Raw genomic sequence first — 27,343 nt, 5'->3', positions numbered from 1 at the left:
GGAGGCCACCGTTTCCTGGGAATCCTAGAGCGGCACAGACACTGGGCCTGTGGGTGGATACAGCCGGAGGGCTTCAGGGCAGACCTAGAGATTTGCTTTAGCCCAGGGCTGTGAGAGGCTGTGCGGGAGCAGACGCCTCCCAGGGAACAACCAGGGACCCACAGGGCCTCCGGGACTCCATTCTCCAGTGGGACGCCTCCAGCCCCAAGCCCCCACCCTGGCTCCCAAATCACACACTGCCAGTCCTGCTGCTGTGTCCACCTGCTTTTATTTCTCACTGTTTACAAAAGTCCAACAGGAGGACATACATAGGGTGGGGAAGGGGGTGTGTGGGGGCTCCTCCCTTATGGAGCGGGGAAGGGTTGGGGTGCACAAGGGGGGCCCCCAGGGAGAGTTCTAGGGCCCTCGTGGGGGGAAGAAATGATCCCGCCCCCCAATGCTGCCTGCTTTATTCTGACGGCCCCAGACCCCAGGCCAGTCCCTTGGGAGCTGCTCAAGCTGAGGGCGCGGTTTGGGGAAGGGCAGCCACCCCCAGTATCCCCAGTATCAGGACCCCAGCTCCCTGGATCCACTGCTGCTGCTGATGCCGCTGCCGCCAGCTCTGGGCAGCCCCTGGGCAGGCGTGGGTGTACGACCTCAGACCCCTGATGGACGGAGGCACCTCAGCGGATGAGGGGTGCTGAGCGGTCGTTGGTGACAGTGGGACGCAGCTTTACGGTGGCAAAGGGGTTGGTGCCCCTGTGAGGCGAGAGGTCGGGGTGGTCAGCTGGCTCTGGGTCCAGGGGAAGTGGCTGGGCACCTGAGCCTGTGTCCGCCCCGACCTCCTGCCCCACCTCCACTCACCCCTGCCTCGACTTCCCCCACAGCCCCCTCTGAGCCCTGCCCCTCTGACTCCTGCTCTAGGACTCACCGAGGGAAGAGCTCTGGGGGTTGCTGCTCCCAGGACATGAGTTTCTACAGTGGGGGTGGAGGAAGGGCCAGGTTTAGGGAGTGGAGAGAGGCAGGTGAGCCCCTGCCTCTGCCACTCCCCATTCCAGGAAGGCAGAGGACGAGACCAGATGCCCCTGCAGTGCCAGGCTTCTGGGAAATAAGGCCGAGGTGTTCTGAAGCCCAGAATTCTGTGGATCGCAGCCTTGAGAAGCCTCTGGACCCAAGTACCATCTCCCAGGCTGCAGATGCCCTCCCTGCACCCCACACCTCACCCCAGTCCTGCCCCGCCAGCTCCAGCCCCGGCTCTGACCCAGGATCCTGGTCTTGCCTCTCCCAGGGGGTGGGGAGGTAGAGAGCACAGGCCTTTTCCAGTGCTCCCAGCAGGACAACGGGGGCTCCAGTCCCTGAGAGGAATGCTTTCCCCTTTCCCTCTGCCCCAGACTCAGAAATCCATCCTACACCTCCCCGCAGATGGACAAACTGAGGCTGCGGCGGGGAAGACCCCCTGCCAGCCAGCCAGTGGCAAAGCAGGAGGGTTACCGGCCTCCAGTCTCCCTGCCCACTGGGTGAGGCCGGGGCTGGGGACAGGCGGTGCAGCGGGGTGGAGCTCACCTTGACGTCACTGGCCACCCCCGTGCTGCCCATGCTGCTTCGCCGGCTGCTGGGCAAGGGTGGAGGCGCGGGGCTGGGGGCGCGGCTGGGGATGCGGCTCGGGGTTCGGGACCGGGGCTGGCCGTCCCAGTACTCTGAGGGTGCTGTGGAGTTGCCCGGCCGGCCCAGGAGGTCATCAAGGCTGTGGCTGCCCCGGAGCGGGTAGGATCTGAGTCCAGAGGAGGGAGGGAGGTGTAGGGGTTCAGGTGGGAGGCCCCTACTGCACCCTACCCCATCTTGCTGGGCTCCTAAGCATACTACAGCCTCTTCCCTCGCACACGGGTGAAAGGAGGCCACGGGCTTGAAGGTAGAGGGATGGACGCAATGGCTGTCACATGTAGAAAGGAGGGGGTTCCCTTCCTCCAAGGGCCAAAGGAGGCTGAGTCCACTCAGGATCGCAACTCACAGATGTCCCCTAAGGTGCCACCCCCATTGAAGTCCTCACCCCTGCCCCACTTCTGACCACCGGGTACCTGGAAGGTAGCTCATTCATAGGGCTCATTGGGTTCACGGAGGTCACTGGGCTCAAGGCGTTCATGGGGCTCATGGGCATCTCCTCCAAAGGTTTCACATAGGCCTCAGGGAACCAGCCGCTCCTGCGGGGTGCAGGCAGAGGGCCCCATGAGCAGAAGGCCCCAAAAAAGAGGTCAAACTCACCTTCCTGGGAGCTCTTACTGAGCAGTGCTGCGGGCCAGGCCTCGCTCGGAGGGCTTTACCCAGACTAACTCATTGCATCCCTTGAGGAGATCTTTCTCGACATTCAAGTCCAGGCTCATGTCCTGCCAGGGGCCAGGTCACCCGAGGAGGCACTGGAAGCCCAAGGCGGAAGGAAAGTAGAGTGTCTGAGGACATGCTGTGACCCGCTTCATTCCCCACCCACTGAGCACCCACCATGTGAGGCCCACGGAGAGCCAGACACCCTTCCTACTCCCCAGAGGCTCCCCACCCGGTGGACAGACAGATTCGAAAACGCATGATGACAAGGGTGACTGGGAAGGGGTCAGGACCACAGACAACTGTACGAGCCCAGAGGAAGGGGCACCTGAGCCAGGGCCTGTTGCTCCTCAGCCCCGCTGTGGCCACCCACCCTAGGACTCTGGTTCTGGTGACCCCAGGTAGCCCTGCGCTTGGTCTTTGCCTGACTGGAGGCTCATTACTGCACCTGCAGAGCAGCTGGGCCTCGGGAAAGGCACTTGGACTGATGTTCCTCAGCTTTTTCAGACCCTATTGGACCCATCAGATCCTTGCAGAGCATTTCGGAAAGTGTTCTCCAAAAAGCCCCCTTAGGCCCCACAACGCAATCAACAATGTTCTCACCTAAAGGTAACTGGATTTCAGCTCAAAATGACAGAACAAAACCATTTCCATATGCTTTAGCTCTGCTTTCACCATAAAGTGCCCACTGATACAACCTGCCACCTCCTTCCCCAGCCGTGTCCCAGGAACGTGGTTTGAGAGCACGGGTCTGGGTGGTTCAGATTCGCTCAGGTCCCCAGGAGGTCAGCTATACACCTGTTGTGGGGACTTTCAGGGCTCCTGCTGCCTGCTGGTGTGGGCCCACAGAGCAGGAGGTTCCACCCTGGTGTTTGTAGCCATCTCTCTGCCAGCCAGCCCACCCTTCAATTCTTGGTCCAGTGGTCACCTGCCATCCATCCCTCTACCCTTGCGCCATCCCATCCTGCATCACCCATCTGTGATCCACGAGTGCAACCACCCACGGACGACCAGTCCCTAGTCCATCTGTCACCTCTTGACCACCTGGCTGCCCCTCTACCAACTCATTCACATACCTTTCCAGTCACTCCTCCGTCTAAGCACCCCTTATCTGTGCTTCCCCTCACCCGCAACACTCAATGCATCCCTACCTACCGACCTGCATCCTCCCGCCCATGTGACCACCCCCAGTCCATCTTCCCTCCACCACCATCCACTGACCCACACCCTCCCATCCACCCTTCACCTGTCCATGGCCCACTGACCCACCCACCACCCTTGCAAGTCCTTCACAGCACCTGCTGACTCCTCCCTCGAAGCCCTCATTCATCTCTTCTCCCCCGCAGCATAAGTGGGAGTGAGCACCACACAGTCCCCGCTCCATAAGCCCTGTGGGGGTCACTGCCTGGCTCCCACAAGCTCCCACCTCCTCCCTCCCTCCTCTTTGGCAGAGTGATCCTTGCACACTCCCCTTTTCTGGGCTGCCAACCCCTACCGTCCGCCAGCCTTGCAGGGACCCCGATGGATTTCCCCACCTCTAGCTTCCACTCCTGGTGTCAAAACCAACCCCCCGTTGGCAATCTTTAAGGACCTTCCCTGCGCGGGCTGCAACTCAGCCTGCGAGGTCCCAGCATGGCCTGTGGGCCTGGCCTGGGGGAGCCCGCCTGCAGGTGCACCCCCTCCATCTACTCGGCTGCCTTTCTCAGGGTGCAGAGTGGAAGCTGCTCCTCCCTCCGTGTGGGGCATCCAGAAAGTGCCCAAGCAGTCGGGTTCCTGCAGCGTTCCCACGCGTGAGAGAACCTTCCCATTCCTCCCAAGGGCCGCCACCCTGTCCTTGGCCTACACCCGGTGGATGGAGGAGGACACCGAGGGCGGGGCGGGGGAGAGAACTGTCTGAGCCCCAGAGCGCAGGGGGGCGCGAGGGGCGGGACAAGTCTCCATCGCGCGGATCCCAGGCCTGGGGCCTCCCACCCCCTCCGTCCCCCCTCCCCCCACCCCTGCACCCAGGGCTCCCACTCACGCGGACGAGCCCTCCAGCTTGCCGTAGAGCCAGCCGTTCTGGGCCTCCTGCACCAGCACCTCCACGACGTCTCCGGCCGAGAAGCGCAGCAGCGTGTGGTTGGCGCCCTCCGAGTGGGAGACGAGGGCGCGGACCCTCCTGGCGCCGCCGCCGCCGCCGCCCCCGCCCGGGCGCTCGCCGAGGGAGTCGGAGCGCGAGCAGCGGGCGCCGCCGGCGTAGAGCGAGGCTGCCGGGCGGGGAGCGGGCGCGTGGGTGGCCGGTCCCCCCCCCCCCCCTCTCCCGGCGTCTGCCCGCGATCCCGCCCGCTGCGGCGTCTGCCCGGCCCGGATCCCCTCCCCCGGGGCGCCCCCGCCCGCACTCACAGGCCGACGGCGTCCGGGGCAGCTGCGTCGCGGCCCTCGGCTCGGCGGGCTCGGGGGCGCCGAAGGAGCCGGAGCCGTGCCGGCTGCGCGGGGAGCTGAACTCCGCCAGGGGCCTCTGGGGCTGCGAGGGGAGACGGGCAGGGAGGGTGGGGCGGGGAGGGGGCCGCCGCGGGGCCCTAGTCCAGCCCCCACCCCCGGTCCCAGGCGTCGGCGTAGGGGTTCTGGGGCCGGCGGCCGGGCCACCACCACGGGGGCGCCCGGGCCAGGCCGGGGCGGAAGGGCGGCGGGCCGGGGGGCGCCGCGTAGACGGGGAGCCCGGGGGGCAGGAGGCTCCAGGCGGGGGCCGGCGGGGGCGCGAACGGCGGCGGCGGGGGCGCCCAGGGCCTCACCATGTCCGGGCGGGTGGGCGTCAGGCGGCCCGAGGGGTAGGGCGGCCCCAGCACGGGCCCCAGCAGGCCCGGGGAGTGGGCGCGCGACGGGCTGCGGCTGGCCTCCGACTGCTCCTTCCACAGCAGCACGCGGCTCTGGAGCGCGCCCCGGGCCTGGCCGCGGGGGACACGGGCGTCAGCCGGCCCCCCGGCCCCCAGCGGCCCCCAGACGGCCAGGCCTGGGCACGCGGGCCCCCAAGCTGGGGGGACCCGATCTTCTGGCGGGAAGGAGCCAGAGATCGCTGCTGCGGCCGCCCTGTCACGTTGGACTCGCCCACGGCCCAGCCCTCTTGGCTCCCAGGCCCCTCGGTTTTCCTTGAGGTGCTTCTCCTGCCCCTCCTCTCAGGCCGTGTGCTTTGGCCCTGCTCCCCCAAGGCCCAGGACAGGGGTAGGGGTAGAACCCGGGCCTGGCCGCTCAGGTGGCTCCATCCTGCCGGTTAAGGTGATGGACTCGGGGATGACACTTAGCCAAAAGCTGTGACCAGAGACCCCAATCCCAGTACTTATCCTGGAACAATCTGGAAAGATACATTCTTTGACCTCATGGACTTGGCTAAATAGAGTGAAGCCAGCACAGGAAACCATAACTAAGGGAAAATGGCAAATTTCTGATGACATGCATGCTCCTAGATCCAGCTATACCTGAAACCCTTGAGCTTCATAGTAACTAAAGTGATAAGTACCTTTCCTGTGTAAGCCAATTTGAGTAGTTTCCTAAAAGAAGCCTTTCAAATAGTTTTTCCAGTCAATTCCTTTTAGTCTATAAGCATTCCTTGTGTCCCAGGAACATGGGCATCTAACTCTGTTTGAATACTTTCAAGGATGGGAAACTCAGCAGTTGACCACATACTCCATAACAGCTTGGGGTGGGAGAGCTTTAAGTGTCAGACCCGCTGTGTGCATTAATCATGTTTTTAATTTTCTGTATTTTATAATGTTTTGAAGTCCTGGGGCTTTGCCAGTCCTGCAGGGATTGCTGCTCCCAGGGCTAGATAATTCCTAGAGGTAAGTAAGCAAGTTGTACCTGTGACTGTACCTTTCTAAGATCCTGCCTCCTGTCTGGCCCAGCTGCTGAAAGCCTCATAGGGATCTCAGGCAGCAAAACAGAAGCAACTCACGTCACAGGAGGAACTAGTCCCCTTGGTCACTAGGTGGACACCCCCTCTGTTCCCTTGCAGAATTAGCAAAACAGCACAGAAACCAAACTCCAAATGTCTTCATGTGCATGCTGCAGAAGCAGTGTGCAAAGCAAGCACGTTGGGTTCTGCATACCACATTTTAAAAAGAGTTTTTGTCCAATTTGAGAACATTCAGTGGAAAGTACCTGCCAGGGTGCTAGGGGCTTCTGGGAGTAAAGGCCACAGCACCAAGTCCCAGCCTGGACAACACTCAACTTTACTGGCTTCCCTGATTCCTGCCTCCAAGCAATTTTGCCTGTGGTTGGAAAGAAACACCGTGCAGGCTTTCAAGACCATTAGGAGACCTTGGAAGAATTTTTAAAACATTTATGGACTGGAAGAGCCATTCTAAGTATGCTTGAGACCCCACAGACTAGAAAAGGCTGATAAAGTTAGCTAAATGAAAACAATTTTTTAAAACATGGCAAAACCTACCATAAGCAATGACCAATGATAAGTGACAAACTGGGAAAATATTTGCAATGCATCACCAAGGAAGGGCTCATTTCAGTAACATATAAAGAGCTCCAAGAAATGAATAAGAAAAATAGAAGAAAAGAGGCTGACCTGTCCCAGTAAAGGACATCCGATGGCTCAGAGCCATGAAAAGATCTGTCTCACTTATAAGACAAGTATAAAATAAAACCACACAGAGATACCGGTTTTACCTTACTGATTAGCAGAGATTGAAAAGTTTGCTCTCACACTGTTGTCAAGGAGAAGGGAATGTCCTACATTACCAGCAAGAGGGTAAACTGGGACAACCAATGCCTATATCCTTGGGCTCACCAGTTCCATTCCTAGGAATTTATCCTAGAGATGGACTCTCACAAGTGCCATAAACCCAGAGAAGCTGAGGGTGAGGTGGGCAGAGAGGCATGTTATTGACCAGATGCAGACTCAGCCAGGACTGGGGGAGTGTGAGTGTGACCTCTTGCTGTGCTCAGACCTTCACCATTCTTTAAATTTTGTTCCAAGGGGCACCTGGGTGGCTCAGTCAGTTGGGCAACCAGCTCTTGGTTTCGGCTCAGGTCATGGTCTCACGGTCCTGGGATCAAGCCCCGTGTCAGGCTCTGTGTTCATCAGGGAGTCTGCTTGAGGATTCTCTCCCTCTTCCTCTGCCCCTCCCTCTGCCCTCTCTCTTGCTCTCTTTCTAAAATAAATAAATAAATAAGTCTTTAAAAATAAATAAATAAGTAAACCTTGTTCCAAATCTTGTGCAATCTGTTTATGGATATAGTAACACATAAATATTTGTGGTTGACTATCTTAGGAGTTTGATCTAGTGTGTCCTAAAGCCCAGCTGGATCAGACAACATGATACCTGTCCATTCTCCCCCATACGTAGGGAAAGTCTGGCTCATTCAATCCATGGCTCCCTCCTGCGGGGCAATCACTCAGCTCTCCTGAGTTTGACCTGCATAAGCTCTCAAGATATTCTATTTTAAAAGAGAGAGAGAGAGAGACAGAAAGCACAAACAAGGGGAGTGGGAGAGGGAGAAGCAGACTTCCTGTGGAGCTTGATCCCAGAATCTTGGGATCAAGACCTGAGCCGAAAGCAGACACTTAATGGACTGGGCCACCCAGGTGCCCCTAATTGCTACATACTCTATTGAAGCATTGGATCTATTCTTTTGATACTAATATGCAGAAAAAGTGATTTACTTTTGAAAATTCACTGATAAAACCTTTGATACCACTTCCTGGAATACAGTACCAAAAAGATTCTATTTTGAAGCAAAGTGGTCATGTTTAATATTAGGTTCAAGAGAGTGGAGATAAGCTTAATTTCCCTTATCTTTGTTGTCAATTTGAATATTACTCCAATCAAGACTTTATTTGGTCCTTGGTAAATAAAAGCTTAATATTTAGTGGATGGATTAATAAGATCAACTTATGTGTGTATGTAAGTATATATATTCTTTAATTTAAATAAAGCCAATTGGCATTTTGGTATTGAAAAAAAAAAAAAAAGACCAGTGTCTCTCCTCTTAATGTTGGAGGTTACCTATTCAGGATATGGGGAGAAAGAAGCTTCCTGACAAAGTTTTTTTTTTTTTTTCTGACAAGGTATTTAAATGGCCAACAAGTACACTAGTCATCAGAGAAGTGCACATCAGAAGGGCTACCACTTCACAGCCACTAGCGTGGTTTTAATCAAGATGACTGACAATAACAAGTGTCGGCAGGGATGTGGAGGAAGCAGTGTGGGTGAGACCATGATGTGAGATGGTGCAACTGCTTTGGAAAACAGTCTGGAATTCCCTAAATGGTTAAACACAGAGTTAGCCTATTCTCAGCAAGCCCCCTCCCAGGTAGCCACGAGGAATGAAAACATACGTCCACACAGAGACGTCTACATATATCCGTAGCAGCATTATTTATAACAACCGCAAAGTAGAAACAACCCAGATGTCCATCCACTGATGACTGGTTAAATCAACGTGGTCTCTGCAGACAACGGGATAGTATTTGGCAGTAACAAGGAACGAAGGATGGTATGTGCCACAACACGGGTGAATCTTACCCACGTGATGCTTCATGAGAGAAGCCGGTCCAAAGGACCACATAGTGTATGGTTCCATTTATAGGAAATGTCCAGAAGAGGCACATCTATAGAGACAGAATATAGATCCCTGGTTGCCCATTCCGGAGGGCGGGTGGTGGTGGGATGGGGGATCGTTGGGGAGTGACCGTTAGGGGTGCTGTTTTAGGGATAACACGAATGTTCTGAACTTGACCGTGGCCATGGATTCACAACTCGGCAAGTATACGAGACACTGCTGGACTATACACTTTAAATGCATGAATTGTGCGCTGTGTGAATCATATCTCAGTACGATTATTTAAAAGAAGAATAAGCAGTCCCTCCTCCCTGGAGCATCACTCTGTGAGAGAGAGAGAAAGACAGAGAGAAAGAGAGAGAGAGAGAGAGAGAGAAGGGGTAGGAGGGGAAGGCTGAGCCGGAGCCGGGGGCTGCCTGTCATGGGAACAGCGGAAGAATGTCAGCTGGAGCTGAAACCAGTCGCTGGATCCAGCCATGTCCCACCTCCACTCAGCACCGGAGGGTCCCTGGGTTGGTTTGTTTATTTTTAAAGATTTTGTTTATTTATTCATGAGAGACACAGAGACAGAGAGAGAGAGAGAGAGAGAGAGAGGCAGAGACACAGGCAGAGGGAGAAGCCGGCTCCGTGCAGGGAGCCCAATGTGGGACTCATCCCAGGTCCCCAGGATCACGCCCTGGGCTGAAGGCGGCGCCAAACCACTGGGCCACCCGGACTGCCCTGGTCCCGGGGTTTAGAGCCTTGGGAAGGGGCCTGGCAGAAGCAGGGAGGCAGGAATCTGCTGGGGGCTGTCAGAGGCAGCCAGTTGGAAGCAGACAGATCTCCTGAAGGGTAGCTTTTATTTTTGGCTTTGGAGGGGAGAGAGTAGGGGCAGGAGACCCTGATACCCCTGGGCTCCTTCACATGAGGCTCTACTGCTGCATCAACCTTGCAAGGTGGGGATTATTTCCCTCTTTTGTCAGATAAGAAAAAGAGACTCAGAGAAGTGAAATCATTTGCTAGGTTTGCAGCCAGGGCACAGCAGCTGGGAAACCTGATCAAGAATACAAAGAAAGAGAAATAGTGGTGGTCAAGGAGCCCTGCTGGTGACATCAGGAAAGAGGGGCTGGCTCTCAGATATGACACAGCCAGAGCCTGACATGTCTTCTGGGCTCAAAGAATATTTATTAAGGACATAAATGAGCAAATAACCTTGGAAAAATGCAGGGACAAGGTCATCAATTTATGAGGGAATGGTGGAAAAATGATGTCCCAGTGTCCTTGGTCCCTCCTTCTACAGATCCCACCAGACCCACAGACCAGACCAGGCCACATGCCAGGTGGGCAACTGGGAGGCTCCGGCCTGTCGGATCTTTACAGATAACAGCAGGACAGAACTTTGGCCAGTACTGGGCTGGCTGGACAAGAGGAGCTCTGGCCATGATGCCCACAGAGGCACTTGGGAAGGGCAGTGTCAAGTGTCCCTCCTGAGTGTGGCCTGGGAGGGGCTGCTGGCTTTCCTGAGTCCCAGGGCTCCATAGGTTTGGGCTGCTGCTAGCCCATAGGATAGTTCCTTATAATTTAGAGATAAGTGTCCCCTATGGATGGACAGAGCCTGCTGGGCACACCTTTGGTGAGAGGATGGCCTCTTTATGCAAAGAAAGAGGTGCTCCTTTCTCTAGGAAAATACAGTCTGCACCAGTGTATTCAGCTTGGAGAGTAGAGCACAGGCCCTACTCTTAATCAGATACCCTTGTGCAGTGCTCAGTCTGCACAACCTTCCCTGGCAGCCCTGTCTGCAGTGGTTCTCCTTAAGAGTAGACTAAATTAATCCCTATCTCTCATGCTGAGCTGATGCTTGCAACAATAGGAAGACCTGGGTTAGGAGGGGGTACCAGGGGGTAGAGATGGCTTCACTCCCCCAACCTCCCACATTTGCCAGTACCACTGCCTGAGCCCTTGCAACTCAACTGAACCCAGAGTGGGAACAGGACACGGGGAGGCAAAAGAAAGAAACAAGAAACCTGAGAGGACCCAGCGGTCAGGGAGGAGAACCCAGGAGACTACCCAGGCAGCTGAGAGAAGGGGGTGAAAAGATTAACAAGATCTTGATAGGAGTGTTTGCTGCATTAACAAAGACCTTCTTAGCCAGACAAAGCACAATCTTAAGATTGAAGATTGAACAGATGAACTAGAACACAATCAGGCCTGACACGTCAAGGGGGAGAAGTATCTCACAATATAGAATGAGGACAAATGAAATAGACTTGGCAAAGGAGGAGGTCATAGATGTGGAGTTCTAGAAGGAGAAAAAGGAAAGACAGTGGAGAAAGGAAAGCAGATCCTCTGACCTGGAGAAAGAACTGAGCCTGCAGAGTGAGGAGAGTGGCGGACACTCCTCTAGGGGTGCCCAGACAAGTTCCTGAGTCCCAAGGACCCCAGGAAAACCTCCAAGCATCCAGAGAAAGAGCCAGTCCACTTAAGAGGGAAAGTAGACAGACCAGCACCTGCCTTAGCATCAACAACACAGAGTGCCAGAAAACAGGGCAATGTCCTCTTGGACCCCAGGAGAAAAAGCCTCCAGCTCTGGAGTCCTTCAACCAGCCCACATGCCACTCAGCACTCTGGGCAAAAGTGAGACATTTGCACATATGCAAGGATTCAGATGGAGTAGCTGCAGAAAACATTCAGTTAATCAAGACAGAAACCCCAAGACAGTGGGAAAGGAAAAGGAGTGAAAACACAGTGGTATCAGCGTATCTGATCGTGTGTGTATTCTGCGGGTGACCATGCACCAAGCAGCAGAAAGATATGTGATCTCAGAGAAGCCTCTCAAAATAAAAGGATCATGCTGCAAAGAAATGACCCGTGAGAGCTTAGAACTAAAGGCCCTAGGTTTTTAGGTAAAACCAAGAGCTGGGGGTCGGGGAGCATAAGGGGAGGAGTTAGGCCACATTTTAGAATTCCAGAGAGGGCAAGAAAATCCTTCCCCAGGCCTCATCTTAAGGGTCAGGGGGCCGCAATGGACAGTGTAGTGTCAGAGAGTTTGTCAGTATATTTTGGAAAAGATAATAAGGAATATATGTTATTATGAGGGTCACAACATGAGGTCATCATGAATAGAGATAAAAAGAACAGTAGGATTTGTTAATAAAGGGGAAAGGGGAATATGTAAAAACACAACCAAAGCGACAAGAGCAAGCATGAGAGAAACAGAAGAAATGACCAAGTAAATGCAGTTAAGTTATCCTGAAAGCATAAAACAGGTGTATCAGTTGTTGGGTTAATGGGAATGAACTGAATTCCTCTATTTGAAGACATAGCCTGTAAGACTGGTCAAAAGTCAAAACTGAACTATTAGCAACAGGAACACACTTAGCATGCAACTATTGATCTTAGGATCATGAGTTCAAGCCCCATCTTGGGTGTAGAGATTACTTAAATAAATAAAACTTTAAAATAAAGAGTTCACAGAAGAGAGAAGAGGGTCATTTTAATCTCAAAGTGAAATGAAGAGCTTCAGGCTGGATTATGAAAGACATTAAATAAATAAATAAATAAATAAATAAATAAATAAATAAATGACAACATTTACAGAGAAGGTAATGATAGTTGTAAACCCAACAGCACTAAACAACATGGCAGTTGAACACAGAAAGCAAAATCCAGTGAGAAATGAAAGAATCTGTTTGGTCTAGCAGATAGAACGGAGCAAGAGCACAGAGGATCTAAATAATATGATCAAAGTAACAGACAATAACTAAATAAACCTATGAATCCATGAATTTGTGAATGGTGAGTATATGCAAGCAGGAATGAAAAAATAAATGGTTCATATATGAGTGAATAAAGGCATGAATTAGTGAATGAATGTGAGAATAAACAAAATCATGAATGAATGAATATCTGATGATACAAATAAACACAGAAACAACCAAAGAAATAGATGGGGAGAGTAAACAAATTAAATAAATATCTACAGAGAGGAAGGATAGAAGGAAATTAGCAAAGGGAGGGAAATCCCATGGGTGGTCAGCTCACAGAGAGCACAGACCCTAGGAAGTCTCCGTTAGCTGTCCCCCAGCCCCAGCTCACCCGGCCAAAAAAATGCAGGAAGGTGTTGGAAAGCAGCAGATGCTTCTCAGCCAGGAAACGATAGCGCCGCTTCTCTTCCAGTTCAGCTGCCCGCTGACTCTCGGACATGAAGGCCTGCATCTGTGCGTGCAGCCGGTTCACGCTCTCCTGCCGAAGAAGTGGGTTCTGGCTGGAGGCAGGGGGTGGATGCCTCTTCCCACCCTCCACCAGTGCCAGCTGTCAGAAGTCTCCCTGTCCTTCCTGAGCTAGCCATCTCCCCCTGGAGGCCCTCCCCCGAGCACCCAGCTCACCGGAGCTCCTGGGCCCACCTCTCAAGGGCACCCTCATCCTCCTGAGCCTGGGCTCTGTGTCCAACCAGCCCGGGCACTCCTCACAGGCAGGGCTGGTGTCTGAGCCATCCCTCTGACCCCAGGCATGGGGCCAAGCACCAAGGGGGGGGCCCAGGAAGGTTGGGTTAAGAAACTGTGAATGAGTTGATTAATAAGTCCCTACTTGGGAGGGTAGATTCTGAAGGGGAGAGATAAGAGCTTAGTCAAGGAGCCAGAGGAGGAGACAGGAAAGGAGATAAAAGTCCTGGAGATGGAGGCCAGGGATGGGGCCCTGAGGTTGGGAGGAGGGCTGGCCCTAGCCAGAGGTGGGGGGCGCAGAGGATGGCGGGGTTGCTGGGGAATTACACAGTAGCTACCACGGTCAGGAGCAGCAAGGCTGATGGCCTTAGGTTTTCCCAATGAAGTAGAAGGCGCAAGGCCTGGGACTCTGGGGAGGGCTGGGAAGTGACAGCATGAGGAGCAGAACTGAGGTGGCCCTGGGGCCCAGCAGTGCCTACCCACCAGGGCCCGGCTGACCTCCCTAGCTATGCTCACCATGGAGCATGAGGCAGGTGGCCCTTCTGGGGTTGGGCCAGTGCTGGGTGGGGAGCCCAGGAGGGTGTCCAGGGACCCCCCAGAGCCTGGTTTTGCCCCCAGCTCTTGTACCTTCATCTCTCGCACATTCTTGTCCCTCTTGCGTTCCATGCGCCACAGCTCAGACATGCACTTCTCCAGGTTGGCGGCTCGGTGGTGGTATTCGAGCTCGTAGTGCTGGCGACTGTCCTTGGGTAGGGTGGAGAGAGGAGGGAGACCCCCATGTCAATGAGCTCAAGATTCCTGGCCCATGGGTTGGAGCACTGGACAGGGCCCCAGGGGGACTCAGCTGGGAACACGTGCAGCCTGGGGCCAGTCAATGCCCAGCGCAGGCCTCCGTGTGCCATCTATCAAACGAGGAGAGGCAGTCTTGCCTGTGATGGGCTGGGGGGGCCAAGGTGGGTGGCCAGACTTACTTTGATGAACTGCATGTCCAGCTTGGTGTTCTTCTCCATGTGCTGCAGTAGGTCTCCATGGAATGTCTGCACCTGTGTGGAGTGCAGAGTGGGGGTGATCAGGGTGGCCCTAATCTTTCCCACACTGCAGCATCCCTTGCACACTGCCCAGTGTGCAACTCAGCCCACTGAGTTCCTAACACACCAGGCACCTGCCCAATCGTCTGAGAAATGGTCATAATAAAAGCACCTGGTGGAGGGAGGATTAAATAGTTAAATATGCAAAATATGTAGTGCAGTAGCTGGCTCGCCACAACTCTCCATAAATGTATCAGTGTCTCCTGGTTCTCAGTCCCAGTCTGTGCTTTGATTATGCCATTCCCTCTGCCTAGACTTTCCTACCAGACTACAAATCCTAGCTTCCCTGCCTCCTCTACCAGGAGGTTACCCTGGCTTCCCCAGCAGAAGCCATGGTTCTCCCATTTTGTTTCTGGAATGTATACATACATTTGTTCATTTACTTTTCATTTCCCTTAGCCATAGGACAGAATTTCCTGCTGGGCCCCTGCTCACAGCCCCTCTGGAGGAGCAGCAAGCCGCTGTGTGCAAGAGCCGCGTCTGACCCATCTCTGTGTCCCCAGCACTGGGGGCAGGGCCTGACCCAGTGAAAGTGCTCACAGCCATTGACGTCTTAGCTGAGGGGTGGCCGGTTTCCATGACAGGTGAGACAGAGGTGGCTGACCACCTGGGTGACCAGGAGGCTGGGGAAGCCTCCAGGCTCAGGCTCAGAAGAGCTATGTCCTAGTAATTCTGGTTCTGCTTCCAATTTGCTCTATAACTTTGGACAAGTTGCTGTCCCTCTCTGGGCCTCAGTTTCCCCATCTGTAACAGGAAAGTCTTGGCCAGATGCTCTTGAAGGTCCAGCCTTGTGAGCCCGAAGAGCTTTGATTCTGTGAGCCTTGGTGCTCACCTGGGACCTTCTCCTAGAGTCCCCCCATTAGCGTTCCCTGGGGCACTCTGTTGTGGGGACATCCGATCTAAACCCTTCAGTGGCACGCTTTGCACTTGGGTTCACAGGGAGCAGAGAGAAGTGTCCCCCATCCTGCGGCCACTCCTGCTTCAGGGGACCTCTGCTCAGCTTCCTTTGTCTGCACCCCAGGCCCCTCAGTGGCACCTGCTCAAGAACCCGCAATGGATGCTGCCTGCTGCCACAGGGGTCCCCATGCTGTGCTGGGGGACTTTTGTCCCCTGGGGTTGGGCATTGCCCAAAAGAAGAATGTTGGTCATCTTCTTCCAGTATGTAAGGGAAACTAGTCAATGGTAAAACTTGCAAATTTTATGTTTTTCTCCCATAATTGTTTCTGAAATGCTGGTTAACTGCTGGTCTGTAGGGGAGCTTGAGTGGGGACCCCCTTGAACTGTGAGTTGTGGCTGCTGGGATGTGTGTGTGTGTGTGTGTGTGTGTGTGTGTAGGGCAATCAGTGTTATGAATACAGCCAAGACCACATATCCACCCTTATCCATCCAGTGATCCAGGAAGCAAGGAAGTGAGCCTTCCAACCTGCACCTGTGGGACCTCCCAGTGCAGCCACCAGAGCCCCTCACTCGCTCCTCCCCTGGCCCTGCTTCCCACTGAAGAGACAGTCCAAGGTTTCTGCTTGAACACCAAACATGGGTTCTTGAAAATCCCCATATCCTGCAAAATCTCCCAAAATAAACAGCAGGGCTTATGGGAGATATGGTGTTGGTGCAGACCCTCCAAAGCCAGGCAACTTTGTAACCACAGCACTAATAGATGACGAGTGGTATCCGAAGACGAATTTGAACCACACCAAAGGCTACGGAGAAAATCTAAAATGCACAAATCCAACAAGATGGACACACCAGCTCTGCCTAAAATAGTGCAGAGCTGATGTGCTGAGAAATGCAGAGGCAAGTGGGGCTGTCACGAAGGTGGGCGAGGGAGGCAGTGCCGCCTGCCCCCAACTGAGAGCCTTAGGCCACTGGGAGCACTCTCCCCAGGGAGGCCTGGGTGCAGGAGCTTTTTTAACGTGTTCTGAAAATACAGATTAAAGGGTTGTTGCAGTCAGTGCTGCAGGCCAGCTGGGGGCTTCCTGCTTCTGTTTGCTCTATCTCACTCTCACCTAGGAGACGTGGCTCCTGAACAAGCCACCTTCCATGTATCAGATGTCATTCCTCTGCTTCTAGTCGGGTATGAACAGATTCACACCGTGGATGTATGTGTTAGAATGGGACAGCTGGATGGTAATTCTTTCCATTGCCATGTCTTGGCTGTGATCACCAGTGGGGTAGAGGACACAGACCCAGGATGCCCCAATTAGATGGGGCCCCGGCCACTATTGGGTTAATGGAAAGTCTTTGTTCAGCTCCGGAGGAAATGGATCCATTAAGAGGTTGAAAATTGACATGAACTTTGAGCTCTTGCTATGGGGGAACCCTAGGACTATCTACTAACAGGTGACTTCTGAAACAAGGAAGTCACCAACCCCAGGCTGACTGAGTCATTCCCAGCAGGTCAAAGCAGAGACTGCCCTCCCTTCCCTGTATCCTCTCAGCATATACTTCATTAATGGGTCCTGTGAGCTCCTCAACATAGAAGCTGAGAGCAGACCCACTGTGGAAAATACACATTGCAAGGTCTATGTATTGTTGTTCCAGTAACTTGAAAGAAATCCTTTTGTCGCCTAGACAGGAACCCCCCACCCCCTGCTGGTATAATTGTCCCTGTGGGCTGATGCCACTCCTGTCTTCCCCATTTGTTCTTGAACCCCATTCAGTAAGGCTGTGCCCCAGAACACCTATAAGACAGTTCTTGTTGAAATCACTGACACTCCACATCACAAAGCCAACTCTCAGGATGCATCTGACATGAACTGTGGTCATCATTAGACACAGTTGATCATTCCTTCCTCCTGAAACCCCTTCCTCACTTGGCTTCCAGCTTATTACCCTCTCCTGGTTTTCCTTGCACTCCTACCCTCACTGCTTCTTCTGTCATTTGCTGATTCTCCCTTATGTCTTGATTCCTCAGGGCCTCTTCCTTTCCCTTCCTCCACCCACTCCCTCCATTAGTTCATCTGTCCATATGCTCATGGCTCCCAAACAACCCAGCCTAGACCTTGACCCCAAACTCTAGCCCAGATTTCCAGTTGGTTTTCTAATAAGCATCTCCAACTTACCATGTCTAAAACTAAGTCCCCGATCTCTCTCCTCCACCTGAACTGCTCCATGCTCAGTATTTCCCAATCAGCTAATGGCAAGTACACCTTTCCAGTTGATCAGAACAAAACCTTGGAGTTAGTTTGACTTTCCCTTTTCTTTGGCAATTGACATCTACTCCATCAGAAAATCTTGTTGGCTTTAGATTCAGTCTGATTTCTTCTCAACACTACCGTTGCTGCCACTTTCCCAAGCCATTTCAACCCACCTCCAGATTACTGCAATAGCCTCGAAATTGGTCTTCCTGCTTTTGCTTTTGCCCTCTACTGCTGATATTTTATTCTTAGTGCAGGAGCCAGGGTGATCCTACTAAAAAATAAGTTAAACAATGAACAACTGGAAAACAAAATTTTTAAATTCTAATTATAATGGCTAAAAGAATCAAATACCTAGGAACAAATGCAAAAGTTGTACAAGACTGCTACCCTGAAAATGGCAAAGAGTTGCTATGAGAAATAAATAATGGAGAGATATACTATGTTCATGGATTAGAAGACTCAATATTGTTAAGATGACCATTAATATATATGTATTTTTTTAAAGTAGGCTCCACTCCCAACATAGAGCTTAAACTTATGACTCTGAGATCTAGAGTTGCATGCTCTACTGACTAACCCAGCCAGGTCCCCCTATGAGGACCATTAATTTATAGATTGATGCAATCCTTGTCAAAATTCCAGCAGATTTTCTTAGAGGAATTGACAAACTGATTCTACATATGCAAATGCAAAGGATCTTGACTGTGCAAAATAATTTTGAGAAAGAAGAACAAAAAGTCTTAGACTATTTGATTTTAAGACTCACTGTAAAGCAAGAGCAATTAATACAGTTGTAGTATCAGTGTAAGGATATACAAATTTATCAGTGGAACAGAGTAGAGAGCTCAGAAATAGACCCACACATACACAACAAATCAAATTTTGACAAAGATATCAAGTCAGTTCAATGGGGAAAGCAAAGTTTTTTGGGGATGGTGCTGGGACAACTGGGGAAAGAACCCTGATTCTACCTCACTTCATTCACAAAAACAAAATTAAGATGGATCATAGAAATAAATGTAAAGTCCAAAACATAGAGCGTCTACAAGAAAACCTAGAATATCTTTGCCATGGTGGTGGGCAAAGATTTCTTGAAATGGATACAAATACAAGCCACTTTTTAAAATTGTCAAATTAGCAGAGGCAGGTGCTCTTTTTAGTGTTTGTTGTTGTCATAGCATTAGTCCCATGAATTTTAAGGTAGTTTACTGAGTTTAAACAGATTTTGCCTTTTGTAAAATGAAAACAATAAAATAGCCAAATTTGGCTTCCTAAAAATGTAAAACTTCTGTTCATCAAAGACAGTATTTAGAAAATGAATAGATAGGCTATAGGTTGGGAGGGGGAAACATGCACTATGCCTATATCTGATAAAGGATTCATACCTTGACTATGTAAAGAACTCCTATAAGTCAACAATAAGTATAACCCAATAACGGGCAAAGTACTAAACAAACACCTCATGAAAGAAGATATGCAAATGTCCGGTAAGCCCATTAAAAGTCTTTGGCAGGAGTGTCTGGGTGGCTCAGTGGTTGATCTGAGTGGTCTTTGGCTCAGGTCATGATCCTAGGGTCCTGGGATTGAGTCTTGCATCAGCCTCCTCGCAGGAAACCTGCTTCTCCCTCTGCCTATGTCTGCCTCTCTCTGTATCTCTCATGAATAAATATATAAAATCTTAAAAAAAAAGTCTTTGGCATATGCAAAATGAAACCACAATGAGGTACCATTCCATATCTTCTAGAATGGCTAAAATAAATAAGACTGACAACATCGGATGTTGGCAAGCATGTAGAGAGCAGCAGCAGCTTTTATACATTGCAGGCAGGGGTGCGGCTAGCATTAAGAGCTTTGGAGAGCTCTTTGGCAGTTTCTCATAAAGCCAAATTTATGTCAGCCCTGTGACCCACAAATTCCACCCCCAGGTATTTATCCAAGCGGAATGAAAACATAAATCCACAAAAGACTTGTACAAGAGTGTTCACAGCAGCCATAGTCATAATAATCCTAAACTGGAAACAACCCAAATGACCATCAACAGAAAGATAAACAAATGGTGGTACAGTCATTGAGTCAAATACTAAGCAATCAGACACAGCAAGCATCAATGCTTGTGACAGCATGAGGTCATCTTACAGACATTACATGGAGTGAATGAGGCGGGACACAGAAGAATACATATGTACAGTTCCCTTCATATCAAGTCCTAGAATGGGCTAAATGAATCTCTAAAGACAGAAGTCAGAGAGCGGTTGCCAAAGAGGAAATTTTTTTTTTATGAAAAGAAACCAAGAAACTAGAGCAAATATTAATGGGGACAGTGTTTCGTGGACGAGGGTGATGAAAATGTTCTAACATTACATAGTAGGGATGGGTTCAAAGCTCTGTGACTACATTAAAAACTTCTGAATTGGGGCAGCCTGGGTGGCTCAGTGGTATAGTGCTGCCTTCAGCCCAGGGTATGATCCTGGAGTCCTGGGATCGAGTCCCACATCAGGCTCCCTGTGTGGAGCCTGCTTCTCCCTCTGCCTGTGTCTCTGCCTCTCTCTCTCCCTCTGTGTCTCTCATGAATAAATAAATAAAATCTTAAAAAAAATATTCTAAATTGTATACTTCGGGATCCCTGGGTGGCGCAGTGGTTTAGCGCCTGCCTTTGGCCCAGGGCGCGATCCTGGAGACCCGGGATCGAATCCCACGTCGGGCTCCCGGTGCGTGGAGCCTGCTTCTCCCTCTGCCTGTGTCTCTGCCTTTCTCTCTCTCTCTCTGTGACTATCATAAATAAATAAAAATTAAAAAAAAAATAAATTGTATACTTCAAAGGGGTGATTTTCAAGCTGATATATTTAATATATGATATATGTAATATATATGAGAATATATATATATATTTAAAAGAGTTTACTTAATTATTCATGAGAGACACACTCATGAGTATCATTGTATATATAGATACATCTATGATAGGACTTCTATTATGGGCTCTGTTCTTGGTCCAGGTATTAAATCAAAACATCTGGAATTTGGGAGGGTGGGGGAAGAAATGAAGAAAAAAGTAAAAATAGCCAAGACGAAGAAAAGATGTTGAAGATAAGCTGTGGAGATCTAACATACAGATAATAGGAGTCCCTGAGGAAGAAATGCAAAGGTAGAGAACAAAAAACATTCTACAAATTGTGATTCAAGATAACATTTCTGAAATTAAAAAAAGAAAAGAATTTAAAACTACTTATTGCAAAAGTACACCCTGTGACTGAGGATATTGACCCAGATAGATCAACACCAAGACATGTCTAGAAAAATTACTAGACTGAAGAAAAATAAAAAAAAATTGGGCATCTAGGCTGAAAAAGCAAGTGATTTATGACAGGAAAAAATAGATCATCAGACTTTTCAACAGAAGCATTCAATGTTTCATGCCTGAAGATGATCGGGATGTCTGAATGCTTGCATTCTCTGTATCCTCAAGAATGAGGATTCTCCTTTTTTTTTTTTAAGATTTTATTTATTCATTTATGAGAGACACAGAGAGAGAGGCAGAGACAGAAGCAGAGGGAGAAGCAGACTCCCTGCCAGGAGCCCGATGCGGAACTCGATCCCAGGACCTGAGCCAAAGGCAGATGCTCAACCATTGAGCCACCCAGGTGCCCCAAGAGTCAGGATTCTTATGAGGACCAGAACAAAGGAGAAGCTGTGTAACCCAGAAGAGGCTGAACAAAACAAAACAGCCGGAAAGCCATCAAAACTACTAGGGTTGTACCCAAGAGACTCAGGAGCCAGACTGAAGAAGCTTCTATTGGCCAAAGAGGGAACATTTTCAACTTTGCTAAAGACAATAAATGCAAAGGACTGAAATACATCCAATGTGTTTAAATGTACGATACTGATACTAAAAAATACCACAGTAATGATGTGAGGAAAAGAATACAGCTAATTGGTCACCTTCAGAGGACAACAGGGTGACACCCCATTCATGATCTCAAAAGCTAATAAGTGAAGGGATTGAATAAACCTTTATCTTACTTTTCACACAAAAATGTGCCACTACTAACAAAGAGTAGGTACGGAGAAGCGTCTCCATATAGAAATATCCCAGTTAACAGGTAAGAGCGCATCAGAAGAGCAGTTAACTCCCTGTGTGTGGATGGATCTGGACACACTGAGCCCCAATGGCTGTTAACATCACATGGCTGCAGATGTGACGTGACTCCTGATGGAAGAACCCAGCGCTCTCTGGGATCTTGCCAGAAGGATAGAACCTAGGTCTGATGGGACACCTGGATGGCTCAGTGGTTGAGCATCTGCCTCTGGCTCAGGGCGTGATCCCAGGGTCCTGGATCGAGTCCCATGTCAGGCTCTCTGCATGGAGCCTGCTTCTCCCTCTGCCTGTGTCTCTGCCTCTCTCTCTCTCTCTCTCTCTCTGTGTGTGTGTCTCTATGAATAAATAAATTATCTTAAAAAAAAAAAAAGTGAGATCCTGGGGACACCTGGGTGGCTCAGTGGTTGAGCATCTGCCTTTGGCTCAGGTTGTGATCCTGGGGTCCTGGGATCGAGTCCCCCATCGGGCTTTCCTCAGGGAGCCTGCTCCCTCTGCCTGTGTCTCTGCCTCTCTCTCTGTGTCTCCATGAATAAGTAAATAAAATCTTAAAAAAAAAAAAAAAAAAAGTCAGATCCTGTCTATCTTTAGCTTTGCACACTCAGAAGAATGGCCAGAGCCTGGGCAAGGCCACAGGACAGGGCTCTTGTCCCAGCCCCGATCGTCTCCTTCTCTCTCTCTCTCTCTCTCTCTCTCTCTCTCTCTCACACACACACACACACACACACACACACACACACACACACACACACACGCCTGCTAGCCTTCCGGAGCTCCACCCAGAAGGCCCTTCCCTCACACGTCTCCCTCCCCTCTCCCAGGCCTCTCTCAGTGTCCCCTTCCTAGTCCTGTTTTCTGAGAGTATCTTAAAAATTGCAGCCGTCCAACACCAGCCACGAGCCTTCCCTGCTCTGTCTTCCTCCAGGGTACCTCTCGCATCTCTACATACTGCCTCGTATATGCTCACTTGTTAATCTGGGGTTTTGTCTGGCTCCTCTCGGGGTGGCGGGGGTGGGGGCAAGGGCTTTGTCTGCAACAGGGCCTGGCGCCTGGCTGCGGAGAGCTGTTGGATGGGCGAGCCCGAGGCAGGCAGCCTCTGGTTCTGGCCGAGGGCCCTGCCCAGCTGTCACAGCCAAGATGCGGGTGCCCAGAGAGGACAGATCTCTCCTTACAGAGAAGGCCTGGATGACATTCGTCCTTATCCAGCCCAGGTGTGCCACGAGTGACACAGAGAGCCATCAAACCCGAGGATAGGAAGTGTCACTGGCTGCCAGCAGGAGCGGTGCTCCTAACTCCCTCCTGAGCCCCGGGAGGGGGCTCCGCAGAGCCCTGAGCCTGCAAGTTCCCAGAGGTGGGCCTAGGACCAGGGTGTGATCCTGTGCAGGTGGAGGCACGCTTTCTGTTCCTAAAATTGTTCCCCCTTTTGACGTTGTAACCAAACTGCAACGTATTTTCTGGTGTCCCCCTAAAGCACACCCTGACTTCCGGGGGGGTCCCCCTCATACATACACGTTTCTGAGCCACCTGCTGTCACAGTGAGCTGATTTCCTCCTGAGCTTTCCGAGACCCCTCACCACCAGCTCCTCTGTGCTCTGCCCCAGCTCCCCATCCTTGGCTGCCTTGCGCCCAGTGCTTAGCCCACCGCACCGCCTGGGAACACCTGCTCATCCCCTCTCTGTGGGGTCAGGCCCTACTCTCTCCTTTTCAAGTTTGCTCCTTCTATCCAGGGTCAGTGAAGCCCCTGCCGGGTGCCAGGCCCCACCTCAGCCCTTGCGGGGCTCCCAGTCTTGGTGGGAGAGAGACAGGGTGGTGGATCCGATTGCCAATTATCACCAAGAAGATGCATGGAGGGCTACGGGCGCCAGGCATCTAGTTTAAACTAATGAATTTGCTTAGTCCTCATGAGAATCCCGCCGGTAGCTATGATTATCTTCATTTGACAGACAGGTAAGCCAAAGTACAGACAGGCTTGTCCAAGGTCACAAGCCAGTGGCGGGTGGAGCTGGGTTTTGAACGCATGTGCTCTGGCTGCAGAGCTCGCTGTCTTAACCATCACGTACTAAGAATGCATAGAAGCATCTGTTGGAGTCCAGAAGGAGGAGTAATGAGCTTGTCTGGGGGGTCAAGGGAGGCCTGGTAAGGTGCTGGCCGGCAAGGATGGGGGTGGATCTAGGCTGAGAGAATGGCATGAAGACAGCCCAAGGGTAGGAACACTAGGCTGTGTCTGCAGAGGGCAGCTCTTTGTGGTGCTGGGCTGTGATTTGGGGTGCCACAGGGAGGCTGCTGGGTCAGCAGGGCCTGGGCTCCCTCACTGAGAAGACTGGGTTTAGTTCTGTGGGTTTTTCTCGTGGGTGTGACAAGGTCAGGTGGCTGGTTTGCTCCCTGGGAGCATGGAGGGAGGGGCCCGGGAGCCAGAGAGGGGCAGGGCCTGGCCACATGCTCCTGGGCGGGGGTCTTTTCTCTCCCTAGCTCCTCTACTTGCTCTGGAATTGGGGGCAAGAGACCAGATCTCCGAGACTCAGTTTCCTCCTTGGTAGAATGGAGACAAGCGGCACCTGCCTCCCAGGCTGGCTGGCGGCTTGAACAAGATATGGCAGGTCTACACGCCCCACGCAGCCTGGCCCTGGCAGGTACCCAGAAGAGCAGTGCTTGTGTGTCACCCCAGGCCCCAGGGATCCCTCCCTGGGAAAGGATGTGGGAGATGGGGCCCTGGTCTTCCTTGGAATGCACCCCACTCTCCTGAGTGACCCTTCAGCACTGTGCGGTGTGATACTCACCACCACCTCCAGGTCGGAGTTCAGGTGCCGCTGGGTATCTGACATCTGCACCAGGATCTCTCCTGGAGGCACGGAGAGCAGGAGCTTCAGTGGGGGCCACCTGCCCCACCCACCCTCTTCCTGCTAGAAGCTGCCACAGGGGCTGCCTGAGATGGGATTTTGGGACCAAAGTCCAAGGATTTCCCATATGGCTCTGTGAGGATGGCAGAGCTTGTCCCAGCCCTGGAACAGCCCTGCAGAGAGTGGTGCAGAGGAGCTTGGGCTCCAGAACAGGAGTCTGGGTGCTGGGCATTGGGCTGCAAGGCCTGTGTCTTAGGGGGATTTTCCAGGAAAGGTAAGAACGTAAAAGGAACCCTCTCTGGGATCCCAGGATGGTGGGCAAGGCAGGCCTCACGCCCAAGGGACAGCACCGGGGAGGCAGAGGGGTCTGGATAGCAGGAGGAGGCCTAGGGTGGAGGCAGGACCAGGAGAGCCCCAGGCCCAAGAAAGAAGGATATAGCAGAAGGGGAAGTGGCTCACCCAGAATCTGCGAGGTGGAACTCTGCAGGGCCTGCTCCCCGATCTTCTGGATGGCATTGAAGTACACCTCAGCTGCCTCGGACAGAGCTGCAGGGGGACAGGGATGGGTCTAGCCCCCCTCCTCCATCTGCCCTCACCCCTGGAGGCCCCTCCTGCCAGGAGAGGGCACATGGAGGGGACACCATGCGATCAGGCATGGGTATGTGTGTGGGGTACTGTCCTGGGTGGTGTGTGTGGACACGTGGTGTTGGCCGGAGGAGAAAGCAGGTGTGGAGCAGGGCCGGGACAGCTGCACCCAGCACAGGGACTGGTGCTGAGCAGGACCTGAGCGCATGTCTGTCATGGGTGCGGGTGCGGCACCTGTGTGTATGCACAGGGAGGTGTGGGCAGGTGTGTTGCTCTGTGCAGGTGTTGGGGCACGGGGTGGGGGTGGGCTGAGGTAGCTGGCATAGGGGAAAGTAGGCTTTGATTCCAAAGTCCTAAAAGGTAGGGAGGGCTTGGGTGGCCCTCAGCTCCGGGTGTGTCCCTGGCTTGTCCTTTGCAGGGAGGACTGCAAGTCCTGGTGGAGTGATTAGCCTTGGAGCAGGTGTTGCTGGGAAATGGGGGAGAGGTAGCTGTTAGCACGGGCACTGAGAGTGAGGTTCAGCTGGCGGGGTGCGTGGTCAGAGTGAGGACAGACAGCTGTGGTGTGAAGCCGGGCTTGCAGAAGTGGGCCTGGGTATAGCAGTGGGCTCACCAGGCAGCATCAAGGTGACCTATAGAAGCGTGGTGTGGCTGGGGCCGCGGAGGCCACCAGAGCCAAGCCCTGTGTCTCTGGGAGCATCCGGAGGTCACCTAAGAAGCAGGCATAGGAGGGTGTGGGTGTGTGTGGATGAGAGTGCTGGATAGGAGTGTGCAGGGGTGAGCCTGAGCGGAATGTCTGATGTGGGGTGCAGGTGACTGCATGGAAGGACCAGGTGCATGGGGACAGTGGAGGCTGGGAGGCTGGGAGCCCTGGGCCAGGCAGGGACTTACCATGGAAGGCCCGGAGGTAGTTGTTTCCGAGGTACACCAGGTTCTCCAGGGCAGGGTTAAACTGCTCCATGATGCTCTGGAGCCCGAGGCCAAAGGAGGGAGGAAAAAGAAAGGCCGATGGGCAGAGGTGTCACTGGGCCTCGAGAGCAGGGCACCCCCAGCCCCAGAAAGGGAGCCCGAGTGTAGGGGAACCCACCCAGGAATGCGGAGTCACCCCGAATCCTGACTCTGCTGCAGAGGCCTTACAGCTATCTCTTGGGGCCCTGTTCTAGCTTCGCTCCTGCTCACACACCTGCCCTGGCAGGAACTTGCTCCTAAGACAGTGCACTTGGAAGGTTCTCCTCCTCCCACGGGGAGGAAGCTCGTGGTCTGTTGCAGCCCCCAGCTGGGTGTGGCTTCACCCCACCCTGGGTCCAGGCCTCGCTGGGCTGGACTCATGGATGTCTGACAGTCCCCTCAGGGGCAAGGGCAGGTCTCACCTGCCTCAAAGAAGAGCCGTTGGGCACCTGACTGTGGCGGGGTCACGGGCCACCTCAGGCCACGGACAGCTGGAGACTGCCCTCGGGATGCAGAGGGCCTGGGGCATGGACTTAGGCTTGGGTCTTGGTTCAAATCGCAGAAGCCTCTCTGGGATGTTCAGTGACCTTGAACAAGCTGTTTAACCATGTTGGCCTTGGCTTTCTCATCGATCCTTTGGGGTGACTATTTTCTATCCTGCCGGCAGGGTGTCCTGAGGCTTACATGGGAGAGGTGCTCAATAAAAGTCTACAGAGACAGTGGCAACCCCTCTGGAGTGAAGCAGACAATTCGAGTGAGGGGCTCAGAAAGGAGAGATGGACAGAGACAGGAAGACAGAGAGACAGCCAGAGAGGGACGCTGCAGGCCCCGGCCAGGTGGCTCTCTGGGCCTCACCCACTCCCACCTCTAACCCCCGTAGGCCCCATCCTGCCTTTGCCCAGCGTCTAGGAGCACCGTCTCAGCGGGGCCGTCACTCACTGGGCGACTGGACAAACCCCTGCCCTGGGAGCCTCAGGCTGGCCTGGGGTGGCTAACTGCCCCCGGGGATCCCCACCCCTGAGCCCACAATCCAGGCCGGTTCAGGGCCTTCCTTCCAGAACATGCTGCAGTCATGCTCACCCTGTCCCCCAGACCTGGCCCGACCTTCCAGCCCTGAGAAGGGGTGCTCAGGCCCAGGGCCCGGGCCACACACATGCTCACCTTGTAGATGGCCATGGTGGACCTGTAGAACTGGTCCATCTCGGGGGCCATGGAGTGGGCAGCAACTCGGGTGCTGGGGGTGCTGGCAGGGCCAGGAGCGCGGGGTTGGGTCCCCTCCAGTGCCCACTGCTCTGAGGGAGCAAAGAAAGCTGCCCAGCAGGACCTGGAGACGGAGGGCCTGCCGTGTGGCCGGGGAGGAGGTGGCAGCTTAATTATTCACCAGCCA

At 52.8% G+C, this 27,343-nt stretch overlaps 1 protein-coding gene across 1 annotated transcript; it reads right to left on the bottom strand.

Moving 5' to 3' along the window:
• Window positions 1-249: 249 nt before the first annotated feature.
• Window positions 250-27,343, bottom strand: BAIAP2L2 (BAR/IMD domain containing adaptor protein 2 like 2). The gene is made up of 14 exons (XM_072844023.1): window positions 27,118-27,343; window positions 25,900-25,975; window positions 24,886-24,972; window positions 24,367-24,428; window positions 14,240-14,311; window positions 13,896-14,012; window positions 12,922-13,068; window positions 5,067-5,219; window positions 4,678-4,798; window positions 4,316-4,541; window positions 2,055-2,177; window positions 1,543-1,750; window positions 911-954; window positions 250-738 (listed from the first exon to the last, which is right to left on the bottom strand). The coding sequence occupies exons 1-14, from the start codon at window positions 27,166-27,168 to the stop codon at window positions 663-665; spliced, it is 1,563 nt and encodes a 520-aa protein (XP_072700124.1). The 5' UTR covers window positions 27,169-27,343; the 3' UTR covers window positions 250-662.

This window comes from Canis lupus, chromosome 11 (genome assembly GCF_048164855.1).
Source record: "Canis lupus baileyi chromosome 11, mCanLup2.hap1, whole genome shotgun sequence".
Lineage (NCBI taxonomy): Eukaryota > Metazoa > Chordata > Mammalia > Carnivora > Canidae > Canis > Canis lupus.
The sequence above is the reverse complement of the archived record's forward strand: the minus strand, read 5'-3'. Positions and strand labels throughout refer to the sequence as shown.